At 58.0% G+C, this 26,021-nt stretch overlaps 7 protein-coding genes across 7 annotated transcripts; 3 read left to right on the top strand and 4 right to left on the bottom strand.

The window, feature by feature from the left end:
* Nucleotides 1-1,262: 1,262 nt before the first annotated feature.
* On the bottom strand, nucleotides 1,263-2,585 carry PSEUBRA_000526 (Ribosomal protein L24e-related; the record flags this gene model as incomplete). Its single annotated transcript, XM_016436103.1, has 2 exons — nucleotides 1,263-1,683; nucleotides 2,542-2,585. The coding sequence occupies 2 exons, from the start codon at nucleotides 2,583-2,585 to the stop codon at nucleotides 1,263-1,265; spliced, it is 465 nt and encodes a 154-aa protein (XP_016295104.1).
* A 3,408-nt stretch (nucleotides 2,586-5,993) lies between these two features.
* On the top strand, nucleotides 5,994-7,184 carry PSEUBRA_000525 (Myc-type, basic helix-loop-helix (bHLH) domain protein; the record flags this gene model as incomplete). The annotated part of the gene is made up of 1 exon (XM_059464405.1): nucleotides 5,994-7,184. The coding sequence occupies one exon, from the start codon at nucleotides 5,994-5,996 to the stop codon at nucleotides 7,182-7,184; it is 1,191 nt and encodes a 396-aa protein (XP_059321064.1).
* A 993-nt stretch (nucleotides 7,185-8,177) lies between these two features.
* On the top strand, nucleotides 8,178-11,105 carry PSEUBRA_000524 (Semialdehyde dehydrogenase, dimerization domain protein; the record flags this gene model as incomplete). The annotated part of the gene is made up of 2 exons (XM_016436116.2): nucleotides 8,178-10,239; nucleotides 10,438-11,105. 2 exons carry the CDS (start codon nucleotides 8,178-8,180, stop codon nucleotides 11,103-11,105), a joined length of 2,730 nt encoding a protein of 909 aa, XP_016295103.2.
* Nucleotides 11,106-11,900: 795 nt separating this feature from the next.
* Nucleotides 11,901-13,442, bottom strand: PSEUBRA_000523 (Zinc finger, C2H2; the record flags this gene model as incomplete). Its single annotated transcript, XM_016436099.1, has 1 exon — nucleotides 11,901-13,442. The coding sequence occupies one exon, from the start codon at nucleotides 13,440-13,442 to the stop codon at nucleotides 11,901-11,903; it is 1,542 nt and encodes a 513-aa protein (XP_016295102.1).
* A 4,534-nt stretch (nucleotides 13,443-17,976) lies between these two features.
* On the bottom strand, nucleotides 17,977-20,871 carry PSEUBRA_000522 (Stress-activated map kinase interacting 1; the record flags this gene model as incomplete). Its single annotated transcript, XM_016436105.2, has 1 exon — nucleotides 17,977-20,871. One exon carries the CDS (start codon nucleotides 20,869-20,871, stop codon nucleotides 17,977-17,979), a length of 2,895 nt encoding a protein of 964 aa, XP_016295101.2.
* A 390-nt stretch (nucleotides 20,872-21,261) lies between these two features.
* On the top strand, nucleotides 21,262-22,992 carry PSEUBRA_000521 (SWR1-complex protein 4/DNA methyltransferase 1-associated protein 1; the record flags this gene model as incomplete). The annotated part of the gene is made up of 1 exon (XM_016436109.1): nucleotides 21,262-22,992. One exon carries the CDS (start codon nucleotides 21,262-21,264, stop codon nucleotides 22,990-22,992), a length of 1,731 nt encoding a protein of 576 aa, XP_016295100.1.
* A 319-nt stretch (nucleotides 22,993-23,311) lies between these two features.
* Nucleotides 23,312-25,681, bottom strand: PSEUBRA_000520 (RasGAP protein, C-terminal; the record flags this gene model as incomplete). The annotated part of the gene is made up of 1 exon (XM_016436100.1): nucleotides 23,312-25,681. One exon carries the CDS (start codon nucleotides 25,679-25,681, stop codon nucleotides 23,312-23,314), a length of 2,370 nt encoding a protein of 789 aa, XP_016295099.1.
* Between the last annotated feature and the right edge of the window lie 340 nt (nucleotides 25,682-26,021).

Below are 26,021 nucleotides of genomic sequence, written 5' to 3'. Positions count from 1 at the left end.
CAGCGATCAGATGCTAGCAGACTTCAGCTTGGAGTCGACCCGAACTCGATCAAACGTCGATTGCCCTGCTTAACTCCGAAGCTCGAATGAGAAGCTGGCCGTCTGGGTGCGTTCGACGCTGGACGGAGTGGTGAACTTTGTCGCCGGTCTTTGCACGCAAGACTCGGGGGCTGCGTCCGACTTTGCGAGTAGGTTCGGATACGAGTGCGATGAGCTTGTGTGCGGTCGGAAGCTGTGTGGATGTGGTGGAGAGATGGACAGGAGTATGGGTTAGGCTCCGATCGACAAACAAGTTGTTAGCGAGCAAGGCTGCGTGCGCACCCAAACCGCGAATGATTTTGAACCCGTTTGGCTCGGCAGTCAGCAAGCGGCGAGTAATGATCAGCAAGGGTGTAGCAGCATCAGCATCAGCAGCACGTCTCAGAGGCCTCTTCCGGCTAAAGCGCGAGCCAAGTTCGAAACTCATTTTTCAAGAAAAACAGAAATCACAATGCCGCGGGCACAAGTAGCAGACGCGCTGTTTGCCAGCTCAACAAAGCGTGGCTGACTGCCTCTCGGAAACGCTAGGCTCTCGGAGGACATCGAGAGCACACGTCGCAGTCCCTGCCTTTCGATTGATCTTCCCTGCTTTGTCATTCAAATCCATCTGTACAGCTAGATTGCGTTTCCTGTGATGAACGGATGTCCTTTTGCGAGATAGCAACGCATCTGACGGATGGTAGTGGTATGCTACTGTATTGATGACGAGCTGGGAGCTGGTAAAATTATGCAAGCCGTCAGCGACCCACACAAATGATGTGTGTGGGCCGCGCCGTCCGGCAATTCTGTTCCGTTTGGAACCACGCCAATCGGGAACGCGAACTGCTCGTGTACGTAAGCAACACTTGCGGAATTGAGTGTTAGACTTCGCTTCTAGCATCGACAGAGCGGTTGAATTCCCATGACAGCGTTGTACTTCATTCAAATGAACACTTCGTGACATGTCGATGACAATAAGGTTCGGTTCAACACAATGAGGTGTGTGTATCATTGCTTTTGGTGTTTAGCTGTTGAGAACGCTTGGGCAAGCGTCTCGGTTTGTACAGGATCATCGTCGCTGCCGACGAGACTAGGACGTGTGTGATGAGACAGGATCGCGGAGGGGAGAGGGAGGCCGATGATGGCCATCGTTCACCCCCGCAGGTCCATGTTGCTAATATAACAAATGCGGAGAGGATCGTCGAGAACAGAAGGAAACAGTGCTTGGTTGGGAACTCGTGCGTTTAGACACGGGTCTTGCCGGCACCACCCTTCATCTGCTGTCGCGAAACCTGGGGACCAGCACCGCCGGCACCGACCGACTTGATCTTGTTGGCCTTGCGAACCTCGGCCTTGGCTTTCTTGTCCTCCTTGCTCTTGGTCACGGCAGCCTGGCGGGCGGCAGCACGAACCTCGGGCTTCTGGTTGCGGCGAGCGTTGATCTGCTCGAGCGAAGCACCCACGATACCACGCTGGTGCTTGACAGTCTTGCGCGAGCGCTTCTTGGCCACCTCCTCGGTAACTCCCTTCTTGTGAAGTCGGCGGTAGACAGTGGTCCAAGCGATCTTACGGGGGTTCTTGCGCTGCAGGAAGAGCGACTCGTTCTTGGAGCTGACAAAGCGGAATACCTTGTTGTCACCACGGACGTAAAGACGACCCTTACCACTGTTGAACGTCAATTTGTAGTCATCGCGCGTGTTCGTATCATTGGTCAGTATCACTGTGGGCTTCTTCCAAGGGCATCTGCATCCATGGGCTGTTGTTCTGAGGAAGTAGGTGTCCGGGTGTCGAAAGTGTGAACAATGTGGTCGTGTTGAACAGCTGTTTGGCGGCCCTGTTGCGACTTCACGTAGACCAGCTCCTTCCAAGGACCATTCTCCGGTCCCAACGTGGACGTTGGCTTTGCCTTTTGAGTCGAACGGCGCAACGAGTTGATCCGACCGACAATGATTACCCAGCTTCCCGATCCTCCAATGCTGATGGTGCCTCGCGCTATCCTGCCGTGTCGACGACGCTGCACTGCGGGAACTGTCGGTAGGGGTGGCGATCCTTCGATATCTGTCGCCTGACGGACGGGATGACGACGCTGATGTGATGCCATCTTCTCACCGTCGCACGGAAGACGGAGATGGTCGAAACCGCTGGCTGATGATGATCACTGGCGTGTCGATGCTGCGTGTGGGATACGGACGAAGTTGTTGCGGCATGACCCAGCCTCCGACACGACCCCTTGCTCTGACAGTGTCTCCTTCGAAGAAATGCTGTTCCGACCGAAGCTGAATCCTCCAAACCCGTTCTGATCGCTGTATCCAACGTGTGCTGGCGTGCCTTTCCGCCTTCGTATCCCTGCTCTGAGCCCATGATGTGATCTGACCAGATGAATGTCGGTGCTCCCTGCCTTGGTGTGCCCTTGCGGCTCTGACGTGCTCCTGCTACTCAAGGTTGTTATGTCGATGTTGGTGCAATGCTGCGCGAGTGGAGCAGCCCATGGGATGCAATGCTGATGATGGTTTGACTACTTACGGGTAGATCTTCCTTTGGGAGAAAGCGCAAATCTCGACCTTCATCTGAACGTGTAAAGGTACGGGGTGAAATGTGTTGGGTGGTGGTGAGCGGTTGCTCTGCTGAATACTGCTATACGGAATCTGCTGGCGGTGCTGGTATTCCGAGTTGCGATGTCGGCGGAGCTTACCTTGAGGATATGTGATGTTGATGTTGTCGAGGTGGAGACGATGGTGAGGACGCCGTTTCAGCAGCCATAGCCTGACGACGAACGATGAACTGGCCTCGAGCCTTGACTTGGCTTTGGCTTCCAATCGGGCAGCACAGCGCAATGTCAGTTGCTCGCGGCACTTCGGCAGTCTCGATGCATCCTCGCCCTTAGTGGGCTCACGTGATAAGCTCGGCCGAGCTTTATCGAATCGAAAATTTACCAGAATAAGCTGTACACTGCCGGTCTCACAATTGAAGGAAATTCGTCTGACCTCGACCTTCAGCTATGTGATGGCTCGTCGTGCTCCAGCATCTCGCCCTCTGACCGTCGTGTCAGTGTCGAGGAGGTCCATGATCGGTGTCATCTTGAATTGCTCAACTCTGTCTACAATTTTTTGCACAGCCAGCGCATGTGTCACGTCAGCGGAAGCATGACATGCTTGGAACGGCGGCCGAGGCAAGGGCATGATCACACGCCGGGTTCGCGGTTCCTGCAGCTGTCGCCGACGAGGGCGTTGGGTGGGCGTACGAGGTACAAGCCGACATGCATCCCGAAGCGCCCTGTCACGACGCTGCAGTCCCAACCGCGGGTTGGACGCCGCTGCTTCATGCGGATCGCCTTGTTGCTCGCATGCACCTGGAGGCAGCTCGACGACGATGCGACTGGAGTATCTGCGTGCACATGGCGTCTCCGAGGCTGTGCTGACCACGCGACACTTTTGACTTCCGACACATGCGGGACCATGGCTCCTCTTGCGTTTTCATTGGACTGTCTCGCCGCTGGTCGCCTCAAGACCGTCGGTTGAAGCACCGATGGTTGCTGCAGCTGTCACGATCGCCACATCGGACAGAAGAATGCGGATCACAGGCGCCACAAGAAACACTGCGGCCCTTGGCTGGATCTGATAGCGTGATGAGCCGGGGCACAGCCATCTTGGGCTGATTGAAGAGCTCGGTGCTGTAAGGAGTTGCTCTGATCTGAATGCGACTATCCCAGCCGCATACCATCGACACTGTTTGTCTTGGTCATTGTCATGACAATGACCAGCTTGAATGTCGAACGGCACCTGCTAACGATGAAGAGCGAAGCCGATTATCTGATCAAGCCTCTGCCGTGGGATACCCGCGGAGGATAAGGCGAGGAAGCGGGAAGCGGAATGAACAATTTGGCTTGCCGAGTATTCCTTTTCCAATTCGACTGCTCAGGCACGACTCCAACGACACCACCCCAGCAGCATCAGCAGCCTCGGAGTCAAGCTTCCGGCGCCGCGAGCTTGGCGCCAGACACGGCACCTCAAATTTAACCGAACGAGGCATCACAGCGGCCGCAGTGCCGCCCGTCCAGCAGCATCATCATCTGCTGCTGCCCCTCACAACATCACTTGTCGCTCTGCCATATCTCGCCTACAAGACAAGCACAGATGACGAGGGGATCATCCCGGACCTGGACCTCGTCAGGCACACAACCCCGTCATCTCCCTCTCGAACAACGAGTTGGCACAGCGAGGATCAACTCCGCTCCTGCTTGCGAGCGCGTTTCTGCGTGTGATGGGTCTGCACCGCCTTGAGTTCGCCCGCGTTGGTCTTCGGCTAATTCTCCACCATTGTTCCAACGGGCTAGTGCCCCGCTCCCCTCGCATGGTTTGCTTTGTTTGCATAGGCACAACTGAGCTATCATGGCACTCTAGGTATGCTCCCCGCTCAACAAGATGTACAGCAGCCCATGGCATCGTTCCTGGCCAAAAGCGCCCTCATCGCTTTCCTCTGCTTGCCAAGCGCTTGCATGACTTGTTTGGCAGAATACGGCGACCCAGTCGAGCAATGTCGCCATCATCGCGCCCACTCGGGCCCTCCTTGACCGCACTTGCACCAACGCTTTTGTCGGTTTCCGGCCAACGTCTGCGGGCAGTCAGGCTGGGATCAAGACAGACGCTGACCAGAGATCTGCAAGAGGGAGCCGGTCAATTCTCTTGGTGACGATTGCCGTCATGTGTGGGCAGGAAACGAGCGGCTGTTGCCCTTTTTTCGTATTGCGGCGGCTCGGCTCGCCAAATGTGAATGATTACCTTTGAGCCTGTCTATCTTCCTCCCTCCTCTCCACCATCCTCGCCATCCTGTCCGCCGCCGCTGCTGCCACCACCTCCGCCTTCTCCCCTTGAGCTTGTGGTACGTATCTCTCACTCATCATGCTTGGTTCGCCGCGGGCGGCTCAACATCCGACTCGGCACTCGCTTCGACATGGTTCAGATCCCCACCCAAGCACAACTATCACTTCAGAGCAAAGCCCGTCCGATAGCGGCGACGTCGGTTTACGGCTCCTTCGTAAGCGAGACTTCGACACGGGTCACCCTCACCCATGGTTGCCAATATTTGATCTTCCCTCGTCGACCCCTCGCTGTCCGTTCCGCGTGGATCTCTTGTCATCCGAGATGATGCAGACATGGGAGCCTACAAAGTCGCAGCCGCCTTTCCGCCCAACATGAGATCTCATTGCCCACCTCGACACTCTACCTCCGAGCAGTTCGCGACATTGCTGAAACACTAATCTTGGCAATGACACACCCGGCGTCGGCCAAGCCGTAGGCACAGCTAGCCGAGGCTTCCTAATTAGCCGGCGCTGCCTCCTAAGCCATGGACTCCCTTGATGGCGTTGCACTCGATTGGATCAGTGCTTCGTTCGTCGGTGTCAGACGACGTCCAGCACGACGGCTCGCTTCGTCTCTCCGACCCCGCCTCCGCTCTGCACCTAGCCGCGTTAGCCTCTTGCCCCGAAAGCCAAGCATAGCTCCATGGCCACGTCGCTCCTCCTGCGCTCACCCTTGCTGACATCCCCTCTGACTGCCCTTCCTCTGCGCCCTTGTCAAATGATCGCTACCCTACTCGACACCCGACAGCCTAGTCCGCTTGAGTCTTACTCGCGAAACAGCCTGCTCGTCTCCTCCCCCTCCCCGCCTTTCACCGCCTTCTATCCTGCTATCAGCCTCGCCTTTTAGTACATCGCCATCCAACACTCCGCCTTTGTTGTGACAAGCCGATCATCCTCGGCTTCTCACTCTCGAACCGACACTTCAGACATCCAACGCGCGCCTTTGGTCGCTGCATCTGCTGTCTTGCTGTCGCTTGCTCGCACCCCATCTACATCAACATCACCACCAAATTAGACGCAGATAGCGATCGGCTGCCGTTGCGCCTCCTATTCCGCGATCTCACCCCTCTTCTCGTCACAAACGCTTCACCGTCTCAATTCTTCCCAACTCTCCACCATGCAGTCCACCAACGCCGTCAAGCTCGATGGCCAAGCTCCCAGCGCTCCCGTCTTCCAGCGTCCCTCCGGGAGCGGAGGAGGCAACAAGAAGGGCACTAGCGCTGAGCGCAGAGCCACTCATAATGCCATCGAACGAGCCCGCCGAGAGTCGCTCAATGGGCGTTTCCTTCAGCTCGCCGCATCGCTGCCGGCCATCTCGGACGTTCGACGTCCCTCCAAGTCGCTCATTGTCAACAAATCGCTCGACTTTGTCGCCGAGGCCATGAACCGAGAGGCCGTCTATCGTCTCAAGATCGACAACATGCGCCACGAAAACATGCAGCTGCGTCAACAGCTCAACGAATTTCTCGCTCAAGCTGGTCGTGAGGCCCTCCCGCAGCCTCCCGTTGACGAGCTGCCGGTCCCTTTGGCCGAGTTGCGCAACAGGAAGCGCCAGTCCATCGGCGGCGCTGCGGGCTCCCTTGCCGACATGTACGATCTCGAGGACGACGACGGCCTTTTCGTCGCCGGCAGTGAAGGAGAGGGCGGCAAGAACAGCCCCACTTCGACCTCGTCCGCTGCTTCCAGCGTGCGCGGCTCCCTTTCCGGATCATTGCCGACGGGAGTAGCTGGCTTCACGCCCTTGCCTTATCCTGGCGCCTACACGCATGTGCCCACCTTCCTCTCGGCTCCGGCCAACCCCAACGCTGCCAACAGCACTTCGCCTGGAGCTTCTTCGACTTCTGAAGAGGTCGGTTCCGGCCAACGTGGTGCTGGCTTTGTCGACCAAGCTGGTAACTGGATGCAGCGCGGCGCTTTTGAGGGTCAGACGGCCGCCCCTGCTCAGCAGCTTACTTACTCTGGTCTGGCTTTTTCGTCGTCCAATGCCCATGATGGCCTGGTTGCTTCTTCTCGTCCTGATGTTGACGGAGTGCAGTCGTTTGCCGCTCTGCAGAACGGCCCCACTCCCAATGGCCTGGGTCAGGGCGGACAGGCTCAGATGTACGCGATGGACGCCAACAGCCTTGCCCAACTCCGCAATGCGCACCAGTTTCAGCTGCAGCAGCAGCACTACCAGTTCCAGCTCCAACTCCAGCAACACCAGCAACAGCAACCGCAACCGCAAACGTCCAACATGGCCGCTTATAACCCGTCGTCGCATTTTTTTGATGCGCCGCTGCAGTCGGCTAGCTTCATGACTGCAGTCTGAGCGCATCTCTCCATCGATCTTTTCTTCGAATTGGACAGCCTTTGCAAGATGCCTTGCACGATCACTGGCGTCGTCTGCATCCAATGTCCAGGGTCCTTGACGTTCCGCCCCTCCGTTAGCAATGTGCGGGACGGTCAAGGGCCATCCCTTCCTCCATACGTTCTTTCATTCGCGCTTGCACCCATACCGGTCTCAGGACAGACTTCTTGGCGCCTTCTCTCTCACACTCTCTCTTGATTCGTGTTTATATTCTGACTGGCTCAGTGGACTCTCTTTTCTGTATTGCTTCGATAGTATCGTTCATCTACTGCTCCAGTTTCGTTGGTCGTTTGCCAACCGACCCAGATTGTCTCAAAGACCCGCGCTGGCTGTAGATCAAGTGTGTGGGTGTATGTGCATCGTAGGCGCTTGCTGAGTCTTCATCGCCCCTCAAGAGATGGTCGATGCATCGAAGCTGTGACACATGAGAGCGACCGAAGAGAGGTTCGAAGCGTCAGCCGCCAGACACTTGAAGAGGTCGAGTCAGATTTCACCAGCAGCCAACCACGTCGAGTTCTGCACAGTCTATCCGAATTCAATACAAAATCGTGCAGTGACTTGAAAAAGCGTGAAAAGCAACACTTCGAACTGATTAAAAGCGTGCAGATGAGAGCCGTCAAACTGATAAGGGCTTGCCAATCTGGCTCTGGTGCGATTGGCTTGCAGCTAGCTGGACTCTGGTCGCGAGGGCAGAGGAGACAGGGTTTTTTTCCTTGGCTCGGACCATCTCACATGACTCAAACAAAATCATTCGGAGCGAGTGAGTCGATCATTGCAACTCTTCTTGGAGTTCGACATCGAAGACTATCATCACCTCCACCGTGCTCTTCGACGACGACCCTGCTTTTGTCGACTCAAGGCTACTGGCGCTGTCGTTCGATTCATCAACCTTCTCTCACGACAGCATCTACCTCACTCTCCGCGCATCGACTTTCGAATCTCCTGTTCACTACAATGGGTGTGCTTGCAGCCCAGCGATCGTCTTCGCGCGGTCTTGCTCGCGCCGCCGTCGCCTCCCAGCGATGGCTGAGCACCGCTTCGGCTTCCCGCGTCGCTACCGTCTCATCCGCTTCTTCCACTCAGGTCGAGTCGACCAAGGCGCGTGCTGCTTCCGCTGCGCCTGCCGTTCGAGCCTACTCTAGCGCTGCCGCTCGCGAGAACGCTTACGACCGAGAGACCATCACTCGTCTATTGTACTCGCTCGCCTCGCGCAAGGAGGTCGAGCGCTACCTGCGCATCTTCTCCGCCGCCGACAAGTTCGCCGTCATCAAGGTCGGCGGTGCCATCCTCACGCACCAGCTCGAGGAGCTCGCCCTCAGCCTGTCGTTCCTGCACCGTATCGGTCTCTACCCCATCGTTCTCCATGGTGCCGGTCCTCAGCTCAACGATCTTCTCGAGAAGGAGGGCGTCGAGCCCGACTACATCGACGGCATCCGCATCACCGACGCCAAGACGCTCAAGGTGGCCCGCCGCGTCTTCCTCGAGGAGAACATGCGTCTCGTTGAGAAGCTCGAGTCGCTCGGAAGCCGCGCTCGCCCCATCCCCATCGGCACCTTCACCGCCGACTACCTCGATAAGGACAAATACGGCCTGGTCGGAAAGATCACCAAGGTGGACAAGGAGCCCATCGAGAGCGCCATCCGCGCCGGCTGCCTGCCCATCCTCACCTCGCTCGCCGTGACCCACGACGGCCAGATCCTCAACGTCAACGCCGACGTCGCCGCCTCGGAGCTGTCCAAGACGCTCGAGCCGCTCAAGATTGTCTACCTCAACGAGAAGGGCGGTCTCTACCACGGCAAGACCAAGGAGCTCATGGAGGTGATCAACCTCGACGAGGAGTACGACGACCTGATGAAGGAAGAGTGGGTCAAGTACGGCACCAAGCTCAAGCTGCGCGAGATGAAGGAGCTGCTCGACCACCTGCCCCGCTCGTCGTCGGTGGCCATCATCTCGGTGGACCAGCTGCAGAAGGAGCTCTTCACCGACAGCGGTGCCGGCACGCTCATTCGACGCGGCTACAAGCTGTACCGCAAGAACAGCATCGAGGAGGTGGGCGCCGAACGCATCCGTCAGGTGCTCAAGGAGAACGACGACGAGATCAAGGACGGACGCAAGTCGGTCGCCGAGTTCTTCTCCGAGGTCTCGCAGCACCCGTACACTGTTTATGGTGACGAGCCGTTCGACTGCGTTGCGTTTGTCTCGCAGCCCGAGGGTGAGGTGCCTATCCTGCAGAAGCTCGTCACCACCCGCAACGGCGTGCTCAACGGTGTCAACGACAACATCTGGAAGCAGATCCGCAAGGATCACAAGCGATTGGTGTGGACCAGTCGCGCGGATGACGACCAGCGCGCTTGGCACTACGAGCGTGCCGACGGCTCGTTCACGCGCAACGGACGCTCGCTCTTCTACTACGGCATCCACGACGTTGCCGAAGTCGAGACGATTGTTCGCAACCTGGAGGAGAAGAGCCGGATCGAGCGCGCTTACCTTCCGCTCAAGCCGGCCAAGCCTGCGCCGAGCGGCACCAGGGCGTACTCGACCATGGCTCGACCTGGGCTCACCTCTTCGCGCGTGATGGGCGGTCGTCGTGGGTACGCTACCGCCGTCGAACGCTCCGGACCTCTGCCCGGCACTACGACCGACAAGAAGCGCGTCGCCCTCATCGGCGCCCGCGGCTACACGGGCCAATCGCTCATCGCACTGCTCAACAACCACCCGCACATCGAGCTCTCCCACGTCTCGTCGCGCGAACTCGCTGGTCTGCCGTTGAACGAGTACACCAAGACCCAGGTCAAGTACTCCAACATCGGCGTGGAGGATCTGAAGAAGCTCGAGCGCGGGGAGGGACCCGGTGCGCCACCTGATGCGTACGTCATGGCGCTGCCCAACGGCGTGTGCAAGCCGTTCGTCGAGGCGGTTCAGGAGGGCGGAAGGGACAAGCCCAAGGGTCATGGTGTGATTGTGGATCTGTCTGCGGACTATCGGTTTCAGGATGAGTGGACGTATGGTTTGCCAGGTCAGTAGATCCTAGAGAGGAACGAGGGGAGCATGTAAAGCACCGGGGAAAGAAATGGAAGATTTCAAACTCGACCGTTTTCTAGGCGCCGGTGTCTGTGCGTGCCCCTCTCCTCGTCGTCGTTCCCATGAACCGCTTTCCTTTGAGCACCCCAGCTGACCCCCTTCCCCTGCTGTGCTCCCCCTTTGGTGATTACAGAGATCTACGGTCGCAAGCAAGTCTCCTCCTCACGACTGATTTCGAACCCCGGTTGCTACGCTACGAACAACCAAGCGCTGATCGCGCCCCTTCTGCCGTATCTGGACCTAGCTGCGGGTCCGACGGTGTTTGGTGTGTCGGGGTACAGTGGTGCGGGAACCAAAGCATCCGAGACGCCATCTGGCGAGAAAAAGACGGTTCCCAAGATCACCCCCGAAGACCTGGCGGGGGGGATTCGAGCGTACTCCCTTACGGATCACATCCACGAGCGCGAAGCCGGACATCAACTCTCACGCCTCCACCCCGATGGAGGACCCGTGAAGGTGGCCTTCATCCCCCACGTCGCACCGTGGTTCCAGGGCATCATCTCCACCCTCTCCGCCCCCCTCAAGGAGAAAATGACCAGCAAACAGGTTAAGCAACTCTACGTCGACTTTTTCGCCAACGAACCCCTCGTCAAAGTCCAAGACAAGGTGCCCGAGGTGAAAGACATTCAGTTGCAACACGGCTTGAAGCTCGGCGGCTTCCAGGTGCACTCCGATGGTAAGAGGGTCGTGGTTGTTGGTGTGATCGATAACTTGCTCAAGGGCGCAGCGACGCAGTGTCTGCAGAACTTGAACATCGCACTGGGCTACGAGGAGCTCGCAGGCATCCCAGAGGTCAAGTAGGTCGTGTGAAATAGATAGCGTTTGTCCCCCCATCTCGTCGTGTAGCAGGAGTTGAAGTGGCTCGTGACTGTGCAAGCTCGCCATCAGGCGGTGAGACAACGTTTCGACTCACATTGGACCTCATCCTCGTCACAACAATCCTCATCCTCTCCAACCTCGTCCACCAGTTATCGGCACACCCGCCAACACGCAGCGAAGAAACAGCAATGGAACTCGATTCAAACGATAAAAAAAGTGCAAAAGAACATACATACATTGGGTGCGAATGCTCGCCAGACCCTTGTGCCCGCTCGTAGCCCGTCTCGCCTCCCACTTTGGGGAGAAAAAGTGGGGCAAGAGGTGCGATCGAGCGGCGCACGAAGGGAAAGGCTTTACAGAGAAAAGATCAACGACGACGGAGAACGAGCGGTGGGCGGGAAAGTGAGGGATGAGGAGAGGGTGAAAGTCCGTGTGCTCGTCGCCGCGAGGAGGCAGGGCGACGAGTCGGGGAGGAAGCAGGAGCAGGTAATGTCCGTTCGGGAGCCAAGGAGCGGTGAGAGCGGAGGGAGGCACGGAACAGAACGAGCAGACGAGGAGGCCTCGATGGAGGTAACGCTCGCAGACAATGGCGGAGGAGCTCGAAAAGCGGAAAAACAAAGCAAGTGGTATCATAGAGTTGGCAGCCCCAACGCAATAACTTTCAAAGTCATTGCGAAAGATCGCCGGGGTATCGCATAAGGTTGATGAGGTGGAAATCCAGGAACGCAGGAAGAGTTCGAAGACCGGCTTCTTCGGAATGGAAGAAGCGAGGCACGGCTACTCTTGCTTGATCTGCAGACTGGGACCAGATGCGATCGTGACACCGCCTTGAGGTGCCGCGGTGAGGACCATGGGGGCGCCAAGGTGGGACATGGGATAGACCGAAGAAGCGTCGTATCCCTCGCCACCGACAGCAACATCGCCATCGCCGCTCATCGTAGTGTGAACGCGGGCGTGCTGGTTGAGGTTGTCGTGTCGGCTGAAGCGCTTGTTGCAGGCAGGGTAGGGGCAAAGGTAAGGCTTGTCATCGGTGTGGATGGAGCGCACGTGACGCTTGAGATGCTCGCTGCGCTTGAAGCACTTGCCACAGCCTGGCACCTTGCACGTGTAGACCTTGCCGCTCTTGCCGAGGTTGTTCATCTCCTCGGGCTTGTTGGGCACACGGCGACCTCGCGAGCGCTTGGTGATGAGGCCGGCGTAAGGGTTGGCGAGGTGGGCGAAATGGTTGTAGAGGCTCATGCCCTTAGGCAGCATACTGAGGCCGGGAGCCGGGGCCGGAATGTGCTGGATCTGGATTTGGCGCGAAGGGGGAGAGGCGAGCACCGAGGGCATCGCGCCAGCCATGCCAAAGGACGGGAAGGGCGACGAGCTGCGCGCGCTGCTGGGCGACGAGGGGCAAGGCGAGCCGTGCGGGTGGAAGCATGAGTTGTCGGGAGCGCTCTGAGAGAAGACCATCGGGTACGGGCCAGCGTTGCCAAAGAACGAGTTGGCAGGGTAAGGCTGCATGGGCGCGGCCATAGGCAGACCAGAAGCTTCGGCACCTCCGAAGAGGCCGAGGCTCGACTCGCTACCGCTGCACCTCATGTGACCGTAGCCATGGCCGTACTCGCTCGAGGCTTGACTGTAGCCAAGTGGCGAGACGGGCATTTGAGGGGTCACGAGGTTCGCGGCGGTGTTGTCGCAGGCAGACATCGAGTCGACGCTGGCAGAAAGCGGAAGCCTCTGTCCACCCTGGTCGGCGTCCTCGATAAAGTCGTGGAAGCTGAAGGCGGCGGCTGCGTTGAAGGTGCTCGCCTTGATGGTGCCATCCTTGGAGGCCCCATTGGGCGAGCTGAAACCGATGCGGTTGAAAGCGGTCTGGATGGATTCGGCCCCGTCAAAGGCGTTGAACGAAGCCTCACTCCAGGAAGCAGCGCAGGCATCGTCTGCAGCAGGCGACGCAACGTTGCTGTGATCTTCACTCTCGAAGCCACTGTAGTCGTACTCGGAAGCGGTCGAAGCGGCAGAGCTGGCAACGGAAGAGGTGAGGGAGAGGCGCTGGATGGCACGGGGACGCTGAGGAATGTCGGTGGGAACGTTGACACCGTCAAGGCCAAAGTCGTCAGCGAATTCGAATGCAGGCTTGAGCGTGGCGGTAGTGTCGGCGCGTTTGCGCTGAACCTCGAGCATGAAGGCGGGTGCTTCGAGAGCGTCGCCGAAACTGTGGGGCAGGGAGCTGGTCATATCGATGGAAGGTGAGAAGCCGATGGGGCCGCCGGACGAGAGAGGCAGGTCGAAGAGGTGAGCCGCAGCATTGGGACTGAAGAGTTGGTCCTCCATGTCGATGATGATGATGAGAGGTGTGGTTGTGAGTTGAAGGCTGAGGCACGGACCGAAGATGGTGTGCGCGTGTGGTGGGGATGGTGGAGAGGTAGAAGCTCGTCGTTGGATGATGCCGAGGATGCAGGGACAGAGGATGAGGAAGAGGTACGGATCGAGAGGGTCTGATCTGGTCGTAAAGAGGTCGTTAAGGGCACTCCTCAAAGCTGGAGGAGGAGCCGCGGGTCGTTAAAAGTTCGTTACAGGGAGAGCGGTGCACGTCAAAAAAGCCATGCAGGTGAGAAGCACCGGGTATGGGACGGACGAAACTCGGAGAATGGCGAAACTGTGTCGCGTGGAAAGTTGGAGCGTCTGTACCGGCGACGCGGGTGGACGAGCGAGTAGATGGGTTTGTGAAGGGCTGCAGCAGGTAGTGGCGTGAAGTGGGATGTGATGTGTTGAGGATGGGTGTGCTTGCACAAAGACAAGGAAAATAGGTTGAGTGGGATCGCTGGGTTCGTTAGAAGGTCGTTACCTGTGGCGGCGGATAGATGAAAGAGATGAAGAAGGCGGCGCAAGGAGATGAAAGCAAGGAAAGGGAAGGGATGAGGCGGTCAGTGATGTGCACTATTTTAGATGCGCGATCGTATTTTGCAGATGAAGGCAGCGAGGGTCGAGGCGGAGCAATTGTGACGGCTCAAGAGGATGCAGAGTGAGTCCCACACCGGCGCTTGTCGTCGTCGAAGCGTAAGCTGACCGTGAAGGCCGACAAGCGTAGGGAGCAATTGCGTTGCATTGACGCGCCCAAGCTGAAATCGAAGCGGCAGGGTGCATGCATCTACAGATCGAGGCCGGATCAAGAGCGTAGTAGCCCCGACGTCCGGCATCACAGGGTGAACAGCATGGCATGTGCGAACCGACGGGCTATCGATGGAGAGCAGGTGGGGTCATTGTCGGTGGGTGCTTGGCGCAGCAGCAGGGTGGAGCGGCCCAAGCGAGCGCCGATGCCACACTATGCTAGACGCTTCGATATTTCGATGCCACCCAGATTTGGGGCAGAATACTTACAAAAGTCGTTAGCCTGTGAAGGCGGGTTGAGATGAAGCCGATCAGAGCGTGATCTGGCGACGAGGATGCTCGTTCGAATATGAGTCGAAGAGATGATGGTGGAGACGTTGTCAGATACGATGGAATGACTTGACCTCAAATCCCAAGCTGAGAGAGGGCCGACTTGACTTTTTCTGGCGGAGGGGAGAGCAGGGCAAGCTGAGCCAAGCCCACCTAAATCGGTAAGGCGGGCGGTGTCACTGTCACACGCAGCGCAGAGCCGAGAGAGAAATGGCTCGATCCGAAAAAGGGTGCAGCTCGCAGGCGCATCATCATCGAGCTGAAATTGCATCGAAAAGGAAAGTGCGTGTGTGCCTCAGTGCCTGCGTGCGCTCTGCAGTCCATCGAATGTGACTGCAGCGGGGGCGAGCCAAATCAGAAAATCAATTTAAGGGGCGGAAAACAATATCGTCATAAGATGCATTCGATCGAGAGCAAAGCCGGCACAAAGCCGGAGCGGATGCACCTTGGCCAACCTGACGCCTCCGCGACGCCTCTTTTTGGCCGTTGGTGAACCTGTGTGTCAGCTCACCGTGGTTGGCTTGGCTTGGCTTGAACCGCTCTTGGCTGAGTGTAGCAGAGAGCGGTTCTCTGACTTGCATATCCGCTGGCTCGCCCGCTTGGGCCTTGGCATCCCACAATGAACAGAAGAATGCACACATTGAGTCGGTAGACTCATTCTCTGACACTCTTGAGCCTTTCATTGTTGCGCGTGTCTCGGTCTCTTGGACAATAGGCGGTGAGGTCCCGTCAGCCAGGGTTTCAGGATTGCAGCAAGATGTGTGAGTGGCGCGCGCGGAGACACGCCCATCAGACCATGTCGAAAAGGAGCTCGCTCGATGGACAGAACCGCAAAGCAAGCCAACCGAGAAGGGAGCTAACTTAAGAACAGTCTTGAGCCGCCCGTTCCTGCGTCAGGCTCTGTGGGTCGAGCGTTGGAAGGAACGCGAATCGATAGCATTCATGCTCTTGACTTGGCTCCAATAGACACACTTTCACTCATTGTGTCGACGCTACACTCTAGTGCACGGACCTCACGCTCTAGCTCGAGTATTGAGCGCAGAAGCATGTGTCAAAGCTGTGACTGGGCGTTCGCAAGCAGCGAGAAGAGGTGACTGCTTCTGCAGTCGTGGAACGGCATTCATCGGTCATACGAGCCATGACAAGTAGGCAAAAGAGGGGCGGGCTTTCGAGTCTATGGCTCCCGTGTTCTTGAAGCTTGACTGGTCTCTGACGTGCTACGCCCCGCGCCAGAGTTGAAGCCAAAGGCGGAGACGGGGAGCCAAAGCAGATCGAGAACAACGACGAGTTCAAGCGCAAAGCCTGGTGACGTGCGTGCTGCATTCAGATCTGGCGCCTGCCTGCATGCCTCTGGATCCAACTGCGCCCTGGACGCGTGACTGCAGCCAAATCCCATTTTTGCTTGCAGGGCACGTTGCAAGATCATAGCGGGCAGCCGTTCTTGGCTTCGACCCGGACTGACCTAGCAGTGCAGACGAAGCTTCTGTCCATATCATTTCTGATGCGTCGAGATCAGTGCAAGTGGTGCTTGTGGCCGGCCGGCTAGAGTTGATTGTGATGACCAACGGGGTGTTGAATGGGCAGGCTGGCTGGCTGGATAGGAAGCAGTAAACGACAGCAGATAGAGGAGACCCTTGACTCGCCTAGAGAATTGTGTGAGTGACATGCTGCAATGCGGCGGAGTCCTGCTCTTCAGTCACACCCACAAGCTTGACCGGCACGCACGCATGCACTCGAGAGCAGGCTGAGTCGATTCCGGACAATACGCCGCGCTCGCCGCTGCTTGCTTTCTTATTGCAGCACGCCACGCATCCCATTGAGGGCCTTACCCACCATAGCGTACAACGAGCTAGTCATCTTCTGACCGGCGCTTGCACTTCTGACAAGCTGCGAGGATGACATTCCGCCGGAAACCCTTAACATGCGAGGTTCGAGCAATGTCAAGATGGGCCAAGTCGGAATCGAGTCGCATCTTCTTGGCAACGCTTCCTGCAGCGAATGTCAAAATCGAGGCAACCGATCGAGAAATTGGCCGTCGTAGAACAGACAGTCGATCCCTGCACGCTGAACGTCGTTGACCGCTGTTTGGGCCGTCCATGATACGCAGTCGGCTTTCGTAGCGGTCCGTTTAGCCTGCATAGAGGACGGTGCCGACGTGATGACCATCTGCGGCAATCTCACTGGCCGAACGTGCACGTTTGGCTCGTAACCCACCATAGATTGGCCATCGCTGTGGGACCGTGGGCTCCAGCACCACTCTGACAGCATTTGATCGCCGGTCATCTCATAAGAGCGGCCGTGCCTCGCCCGACACCGTCCCACACCGTCGGAAGCCGTAAGATGGGTGCACGTCGATCCAGCTCCTTCCAACCCACCATGCCGCTCATATCCTGCCCACCGGTGGCACTTTGCATGGCAGTTCGGGTAGCTCAAGCCGAACCGGTCTGAACATTAACCGGCTCATGCTCGTCTCAGTGGCAGTCACGACGTTGATGAAACGCTCTTGTCGTCCGGATTGGAAGCAAGGTCCTCGTACGGAAAAACCTGCGCTTGTCAAGCTGTCAAAAACGACTGAGCCGAGACACTCTGTTCGAATGCCTCACAACTGCGAACGAACAAAAGACCTCACTTTCTGGGCTCACAATGACGCACCGTCTCGATCTATCGACAAGGCAACACCGAGGGCCTCTTGAGGAAGACCTGCGTGCGCGATTGTCCGCGCAAGTGGCCCTAGCGATCAGGAACAATGCTCGCTGACAATGAAAGGCCGGAAAGGCCGGCATGATCCTCGGTGCTTCCGCGGGAGCCGAGCTGGTCTCCGTCGCTCGGTGCTCTCGTATGCTCAGGTCCACGTTCCAGCCCAACCCAGGGCGATCCTTTGACCTGCTGCGGACTCGGTCTGAAAAATCGAGGGTCTCGCAGTGTGGAGAGTCGTTTGCGAGAGGGACCCTCCATTCGAGCGGCTCCTTGCGAGGGCGGCAGTCTCGGCAGTCCACTCTTTCTCCCGGGATCAGCCTACCCTGTCGATCGTACTCATCGCTGAACTCTTCTCGATGGACCAATTGCTCGCTTGCGTCCCGTCAAACGGACCCGAGATCCAAAGTATGCTGTCTTCAAGCCCCGGTCCGCCTTACTCAGCCCAGATTGGTCCCACGACTACCGGCCGGGCATCCAACCTGCCTCGATGATCTGGACAATCGAGCCTAATCTGAGACACGTTCGCCTCATCTCAATCACTTGCATCGTCCTTTCACCACACCGCAGACGCCGCCGAGTCCACAAACAAGTAGCGATGCATTCGCCGAGCGACCACGGCTGGGCGGGCAAGCGAAACCTAATTCCACGAGGTGAGACCAAAGATAGGGGTAAAATTCTGCAGCGTGAGAAAATCCCCTTTGGGCGGGGTACCAAATTCTCCTGGTTCAGGCTAGTTCTGGCTGCTGCGGAGCAAGTTGATCTCGCGCACGATTTCGGCTGCGATCCTGGCCGAATCGGCCTCAAAGTCGTACCTCTTGGTATCCCGCGGACTCTCGCGCCAGACGACCAGCTTGAAGCCGTTGACCAGCTTGCTCGACAGCTTGCACGCGACCACGCTCGAGACGTGGAACGACGCCGCTTTGCCAAAGGTTTTCATGTCCGTGGGCATGATGTGCAGCCAGTCGCCGTCCAGCGTGAGGCTCCGCTCGTTGTGCCGCCCTCCGAACATCGGCGATTTGCGATAGACCGTGTAGCTCTTGTAGGCAGAAGCGATGTCGAGGGCTTTGGTGTACTTCGGCTGGCCCAGGGGGTAGTTGGAATCTGAGGCGGTGGAGTAGCGCTTGAAGATCGAGGCGTTCGGATTGGTAGAGGAGCTACTGAGTGCGCCGGCACCGCCCAGAGCGCCCAAGCTGGACCTTCGGACGAGGGCAAGATCGTGGTTGCCCTGCAGCGATTCGACCGTTCGGTCGAGCGGTACGACGATGCTCTTGTCCGGCACGATGAGCGCCCATTCGTCCACATTCGACAGGTGTCGCTTCCGACAGATCATCTCGAGCACATCCGCCAGATACATATCGGACGGAACTTGGAGCGTCGTCTTGTATCGCACCTCGGGATTGGGCGTCACCAGCACGCGAAGGAAGATCGACTGCGAAGACGAGCCCAGAGCACTGCGCGACAGCGCTCCAGAGGCGAAGATGGGAGTTCCTTGGATATTGATCAGAGACCCCGGTGTAACTTGTGTACCCGCACCAGGTACGCCCAGTCGACTGGCCAAAGCAGGATTGCCCGAAATGGCCGCTGCAACGCTCTTGCCTCCGCCGCCGACGAGCGTGCTTTGCGATGCATCCACGGCTGTCGATCCAGGAACCACCGACTCGCCCGTAGCACCTGGCTTGGGTGTCAGCGTCCGGGACGCCGTCGGCGCGCGAACAGTCCTTCTCGCAATGTTGGCGTACGCTTCCTTATGCTGTCGGATCTGGTTTGGTGTCGCTTCGCAGATCGCAAACTCATCTCCTCCAAACTTGCCGAGCTGCAAGGTCTGGTCGATGGCCGGGAAGTCGTCGTCCACCTCGCCGTCTTCGACGATCATCAAGGTCCATCCCATGGTGGTCAGACGAGCCTCCCGCTCGCTCTCGGTGCAAGAAGAGCCGGGAGGGTCCAGTTCCGGCTTCCATCTCTCCTCGACGTAACAGTACAAGCCGTAGCCAATGACTTCCTCCATCGTTGCGTCCTTGCGGATGTTGAGCTTCATGCTGTTAGTCTTGGGATGTATCGAGACCGCCCCGCTTGCCGGAGGCGACGAGAGCAGCGGCTGCCTGCTGTCGGCCCATGGAAAGAAGATCTCGACCGTCATACTGGGCGCAGTAGCTGCACGACCAGCGATGCCTGCGTAGAAGGCCGCGAACGGGTTCTCCGGTCCCGAATCTTGCTTTTGCAGCATCGAGCTGAGCATCGATCCTTTGGGCCGGTTGGCATGCTGTGCTTCGAGCTCGCTTCGGCTGACTCGTATCGACGAGAAGTAGTCGGACTGCGTCGCCAAGCGTGAAGTGTTTGGGTGACTCGGTCGACGGCTTCCCCGACGCTTGGTCTTGCTGTGGCTGCGCGACGGCTCTTCGACGTCGCTGTTTTCGTCGCTGCCATCGGTTCCAGATATCACCATCTTTGGTGGTGCCGGGAGGGCAGGGGTGTCGACGAGGGGTGTGACGATCGTGCGAGACTGCACAGGCGAAGATCGCGCTGTGAGGATGGCGTCTCTGGCCTGGCTCGCCGGCGCATGCGGTGAAGGCGGACCGCCTGTAATAGCAGCATTGATCGTCGTCAAGCCCAAGCTGCCATCTTGCAATGAGCCAGCGGATCCGAGACTGGACAACGCTGTGTTGGACTCGGTCGAGCTGTCTGCGTACGTCGATCCATGTGGACCCGAAGCCGTGGTTCGAGAATGAGGCGAGACCGACTGGCCTTCGGACAATGGCTCTCCTTCTGGCGATACTTCGGTGGCGTGTGACTGCGAAGGAGTGTCCGACATGGCAAAGTTGACTCGTTTGCCCATCACTGTTCCGCTCTGCTCGTCAAGTGTCCCCGCCGCCTGCCCAATTGTAGTTCCCCCAGGCGAGGTCGACAATATGTCTCGAGGCTGCGAAAGCTGCGCTGCGGTCGTATCTTCTTTGTTTCGCTGAGCCTTCGCGGCTTCGTCCACCGCTTCCTGTCTAGACGGCTCCGCGTCGACACTTGCCTCTTTGTCCACAGCTGTTCTTGTCGGCAGATTGGCAGCGCTGATGCTGACACGCTTACTCGCTCTGCGCCCGTTGACACGCATACCCAGAGCACCGCTTCGGCCCGGCCCATAGATCGTTTGCGTATACGCCAGACTGCCTGCTCTGCACCCATCTTGCAAGCCATCGGATCCGCCATCGGCGGGTTCGGATTCCGAACCGTGCGCGCTTCGTCCGCCTTTGCGCCCGAGCCCTCCGAATGGGCCATTTTCCCCTGCCGTAGGCACGGGAGAATAGATCGTTGTCAGCTCGGGATGTCGCGAAGGGTCATTAAGCCCTGCCGCCGCGACGTGCGAGTCGGCACCGAAAGGACTGTACAGGGATGCGATTGCATGGCTCGACACGTCTTCTCTGCTCGCCGCCGTTGAGGAGGATGCAAAGAACGATGTTGATGAGGATGAGTTGGACAGAGACGGCCGGGGCTCTGATGTTGAGGCTACAGGTTCTTGCTTGACGCCGGAGACTGATGGGAAGGTGATGATCCTCGGGCCGTAATGATCGTCGATGCGCTTGAGGTAGGCCAGCCGCAAGGAGTGAATGAGGTGGTCGGGATCCACGAGGAGCGACATTCTTACGATCGTTCGCCTGCCATCAGGAGGCTAGGTGGAGCTGCCTTATCGTGGCATTTGTGTATGCCCCTTGAGCGTGTACGACCTTGTTTATGGAGATGCAGACGAAGCTGCTGTGGGTGAGTAGGAGGAGAGGTGACGTCGAAGATGCACAAAGTCTGGACCCTTGAACAGGCACGAGAGCCGTGCGTTGGGCGGGGAAATTCCTTGATTGTGAGATCGAACCATGCCTCCGCAACAAAGAAATCGGCCGATACCTTCTTGACTAAAGAAAGACGATGCCAATCCAGGGTTAACGCGAACCTCCTGCAGCTTACGACCACATCATCACCAACACCATCTCTCAAATCACACGCACTTGGTCGGCACCCTCGCCTCGCTCGTACCAAGATGACCTCGAACGACGTGCGAGACATCCTCTCGCTCCCCGAGCGATCCGGTTCGCGCCCATCTTCCTCCGCACAGGCATCCTCGTCACGCAACCGCAAATCCAACCCGCACCCGTCGACCTCTCGACAAAAGCCCAAATACGATGGCATGACTCGTGAGCTTTTCGCCCTTCTCGGCGACAACGCACCCACGCTCGCCATGGCACACGGTCTCGACGCCGGCAAACCCGGCGTCGGCATGGGTGGCATGTTCAAACCCAAATTCAAGCGTCGTGCTCAACCCACCCGATCCTGGCGCTGGGTGCCTTTCCTCAATTCCGCCCGCGACGACACCACCATCGACGACGACACACCCGAGATCAACCACGGTCTGCTCCTCCACCACTGGGCGCCTGAGGGGAAAGAAGAGGTGGAAACCAAGTATAGCTACGCCGAGTTCAACACGACATCCGGGGTGTATACGTATTCGAACGACGAATACATCCAGCAGCTGCGAGACGATGATTGGACGAAAGAAGAGACGGATTACCTAATGGAGCTGTGCGCTGCGTACGATTTGCGCTTTGTCGTCATCCACGACCGGTACGATTGGGCGGCCGCCCAAGGTCCCGCACTATCTGCGGTGCAACCAGCAAAAGAAAGGTCGATGGAAGATCTCAAAGCGCGATACTATGCGATCTGTCGACGACTCATCCGCTCGCGCATTTCCACAGACGACGTCGAAACCCGCCAGCTGCTGCTCAGCACCTATGCCTTCGACAAGCAGCGCGAGGTGGAGCGCAAGAAGGCGGTGGCTCGGCTGTACACCCGAACACCGGAGCAGTTGGCCGAAGAAGAAGCGCTGTACGTGGAGATCCGGCGGATCGAGCAGAACGAGGCGAAGTACGCAAGCGAGCGCGAGGAGCTGCTGAGGTTGTTGGGTGGCTGGGAGAGTCTGCCCAGTTCGAGCCCGCATGCTGTTGCTGCGGCTGGAGCGGGGATCGCCAGCTCGGTAGGGGAGGATGATGCTGCGAAGGGGAGGGCGGGGGCGAGTAAGAAGCGGAAGTTGCAGGTCGCAGAGGAAGGGACGCCGGGTGCGGAGGATGCACCAGCGACGACGAGACCCAGTGCGACGTTGACTTCGAAGCAAAGGGCCGAGATGCGACAGGCGCAGTTTGATGAGATGCAGTGCATTGTGCGGTTCGCGTCGAGTGCGAGCGCTACGGTCGATAACACAGGTGCGATTACGGGTGCAGCCGTCCTACCAGGCACCAGCGCAACGACCGCCGCCAGTGCGATCGGTTCCACCCGTCCACCATACGCACACCTCGTCGGCACAGCCTCCACCCTCCCACCTACCACCACCAACCCATCCAACCCCTCCTCGGGTCACGGCGCCTACCTTCGTTCCAGCCGCATGCTCGCGCCGCGGCCCAACCTCGTCCTCCGCACAACGCAGGTGTTGGCCGAAAGTGAACCGCCCGTGGGACCAAGACTCATCTTCCCCACAGCCAAGAACGTCGAGAAGTGGGAGAACCTCATGGGCGCTGTGACGACGAGTTTGGAGATGCGCAAGCAGTTGGAGCGGGTGAATGCCGAGCTGAGGATTGCTAAGCAGAGGATTGCGGCTGCGCTGCAGACGGGCAAGGGGGTGGAAGCGGGGGTAGGGGGGAGTGGTGAGGATGCGGTAGTGGCGGAGAAGGGTGAGGAAGGGGTGGATGCGGACGCGCTGACTGCCGTCAAGACAGAGTGATGGCGCAGCCCCGACTGTTAGGCATTCCTTCGTAGTGCGATTCTCGCAAATACCAGATCAATCGAGAGATGCAATGTTTGTCACACTTTCTCGTCGTTTGGACAGTGATCGAGGACGTCAGCATGCTTGGAAGTGATTAGGATTCCTTCCTCGATAACGAAAGTACAGGCAAGCCCTAAAGGAGAGACGCGGAACAGAAAAGGGTACTACAGATGACAAAAACACAAGATCCGGCATGTGGCGATCATCTATCAAACAGAGCAAGAATGGGTATATATACCGACGTCTTAAAGAGTCGTACGATTTTCCGGCGGGCTCATCAACGACGCTTGGTGAACGTCTTGTTGAGCAGCTGGAGGATCTTGGAGACGTTGAGCTGGACGTATTCCAGATCGAGCAGCTGGACGTCGTCCTTCTGCTTTTCGAGCAGGTCGTCCAGCTTAAGATCCATCTCGAGGATCGCCTTCTCTCGGCCCTTGTAGTGCAGCGCGATGATAAACGTACCGGGAGAGGGCGAGGTGATGTTGAAGTAGATATTGGCACGACGGTTGTCGGGCACGTTGCTTTCGACGATGATGCCGTCCTTTTCCATCTGGGCGTGGGTGAAGCGGTAAGGGCCTAACGCCTGCGTTTTGGGCGCCTTCTTCTCTTTGCCACCGACCGAGATGACGCCAACTCCGCCCGCACTCTTGTCCTTAGCGCTGCCGCTCGTCATGCGCACGTTCTGGAGGTAGCTCTTGTACGTGTCGAGCTGACTGCGCATGTAATTGTTGTGCTCGCAGATGGTCTTATAGACCGACTCGAGGCTTCCCATCTCCTGCATCACCTTTTCGCGCATGTTGCCGAGATGAGTGAGCTCGGTGGCGACTTCATCCGTCATGAGACTGTAGCCGTCTCGTCGGTCGACCACCTTGAGCTCCTCGAGCTCGCGCAGCATCTCCTTGACCTTGATGCCCTTGCGCACCAGTGTGGCATCCTTGGTCGTCGCAGCTCGCTCTGCGATCTGCGGCAGGTTGATGGGTCGCTTCTCTGCGAGGGTGGGAATGGAACGGAGAAGCTGAACGAAGATCGACTTGGTCTCCATGTACAAGATGTCGTTCTGCGTCACGTTGTTCTCGGACATGAAGGCGGTGGTGAGATCCTGAATGGGCGTCTCCCAACGCGAGAAGAGCGGCAAGTCCAGCGTGCGGTTCTCCTTGCGTGGGACCTGACCCGGCGAGCCTCCGAGTTCGTCGATGAGGATGCGGAGGTGGTGCTTGTCGTTGGGCGCGAGGATGTCGAGGTGCTGTGCGACGAGCGAGTGCGTGTTGTACAGCTCATTGAGCGTGATCTGGATCTGGAGGTCCTTCTTGGACAGCGCCATGTACTGGTCCATCTCGAGCGTCTCGTAAAAGTCGCCGACGTCGCAGAGGGCGTTGAGGAAGGCGTTCATGCGGGTCTTGTTGTTCTCGACGAAAGGTTCGAGCGACATCATGTACTGCTCCTTGGCATAAGATGGCTTGTTGGCAAGGTTTTGGAGCATCTTTGCGATGAGCGTGAGGGTACGGCGCGGATGCTTGGCGGGAGGACCATCGACGAGCATGTACGCCTGCGGTGTGACGATGGCTGGGTTGATGAAGCGCAGGAAGAAGAAGCCTCCGATGAGCGAGCAGATGGCCAGATCGGTGGCGTCGGGGTACTTGCGCTTGGTGAGACTGCGAATCTGCTTGCAAATCCAACGAATACCGTAGGGCACTTCCTCGATCGAGTTGATGATAGTCTGGAGGAAGCTGTTGGCGATCTCCATGAGCATGGTCAGCCTGGGCGCGATGATGGCCTGCACATCGGCATTCTCCGAGGCAACCTCGGCGGGCACACCACGTGGGAGATTGGGCGGGAGGCTGCCGGTATCCTCTTCGATCTGGTTGGTCATCTGCTCGTAGACTTTGAGCGGATTGATTTCAAGGTTGAGGTCTTTGTGCTCGATGAGGCTGTTGATCCGCTCTGCCAGAACGCTTTTGAGGTAGGACTGACCGGGACCTCGACGGGTATAGGTGGTCATCATGCGCGATACGGGCGTGTTGGCGCGGAGGAGCGAGCCAAACTCGGTGGCAGTCTCGAATTGGGCGGAGAGGACGGACTGGAACATGGTGAGCAGCAAATGCTCTTCTCTGGACTCGTACTGATTACCGTAGAGGGTGAACATGACGGTCTGCAAGAGCGTGTCGATCTCTGCCAGGCTCACGAGTCGACAAAGCGCGGCAATATGCCTTGGTTCGGATTGGAGGAGGAAGAAGAAATTGCCGTACTGCTGCATTTTGCGGTCGTCCAACGAGGTTCCTACGGTGGATGAATCAGTCTCTTCGAGTGTCGATGCGACTTCGTTCTGTTCGTCGAGGGCCATACGGTTGGCAATGAGCAAAGCGATACGGCTGTCGAGATAGCGTACGTCTCGTTCGAGGACAAAGTTCTTTTTGGACTGTGCCGAGATGCGACCCTTGAGCTCTCTAAGACGCTTCTGAGCGCGAGCGAGATCATCTTCGACTTCGACGTCTTGTTCTGCGGCCATAGAATAGAGGGCGGTGACAGAGTATCGATTGGTGTTGCGGTTGCCGGCGCCTGAGACGGAGAGCCGCTTGCTCATCATGTCGGTGCGGTCGCGGCTGCTGCCGCTGCCCTCGCCGACGGGAGATTGCTGCAGACTCGTCATTGTGGGCTTCAGCTGTACTTATGAGATGAGAAGAGCTTCGAGGGTATCTGAGCGAGTCGCTGATGCGTCCGATGAGCGCCAGCGGGTGCAGTCGTATGCTTGCTGTTTTGGCAGTGAATGCTAGGTGGTGTTAGTAAGTGCGAACTGCTGGCGGAAGTTTGATGGAATAGCAGGTACTCGATGGCCAGCGGGTATGTTGATGGAGATAGGAACGGCGTAGATGATGGTGATAGCGAAGGAGCAGCAGGGAGAGGATGAAAGAGAAGGAAGGACAACCGCGGCGGAAGTCCAAAACGACACGCCCGACGCACGACGGCAAATGCAGCAGCAGCAAGCAAGC

This window comes from Kalmanozyma brasiliensis, assembly GCF_000497045.1.
Source record: "Kalmanozyma brasiliensis GHG001 unplaced genomic scaffold PSEUBRA_SCAF1, whole genome shotgun sequence".
Taxonomy (NCBI): domain Eukaryota; kingdom Fungi; phylum Basidiomycota; class Ustilaginomycetes; order Ustilaginales; genus Kalmanozyma; species Kalmanozyma brasiliensis.
Note: the sequence above shows the minus strand (reverse complement) of the source record. Positions and strands in the feature narration are given on the sequence as shown.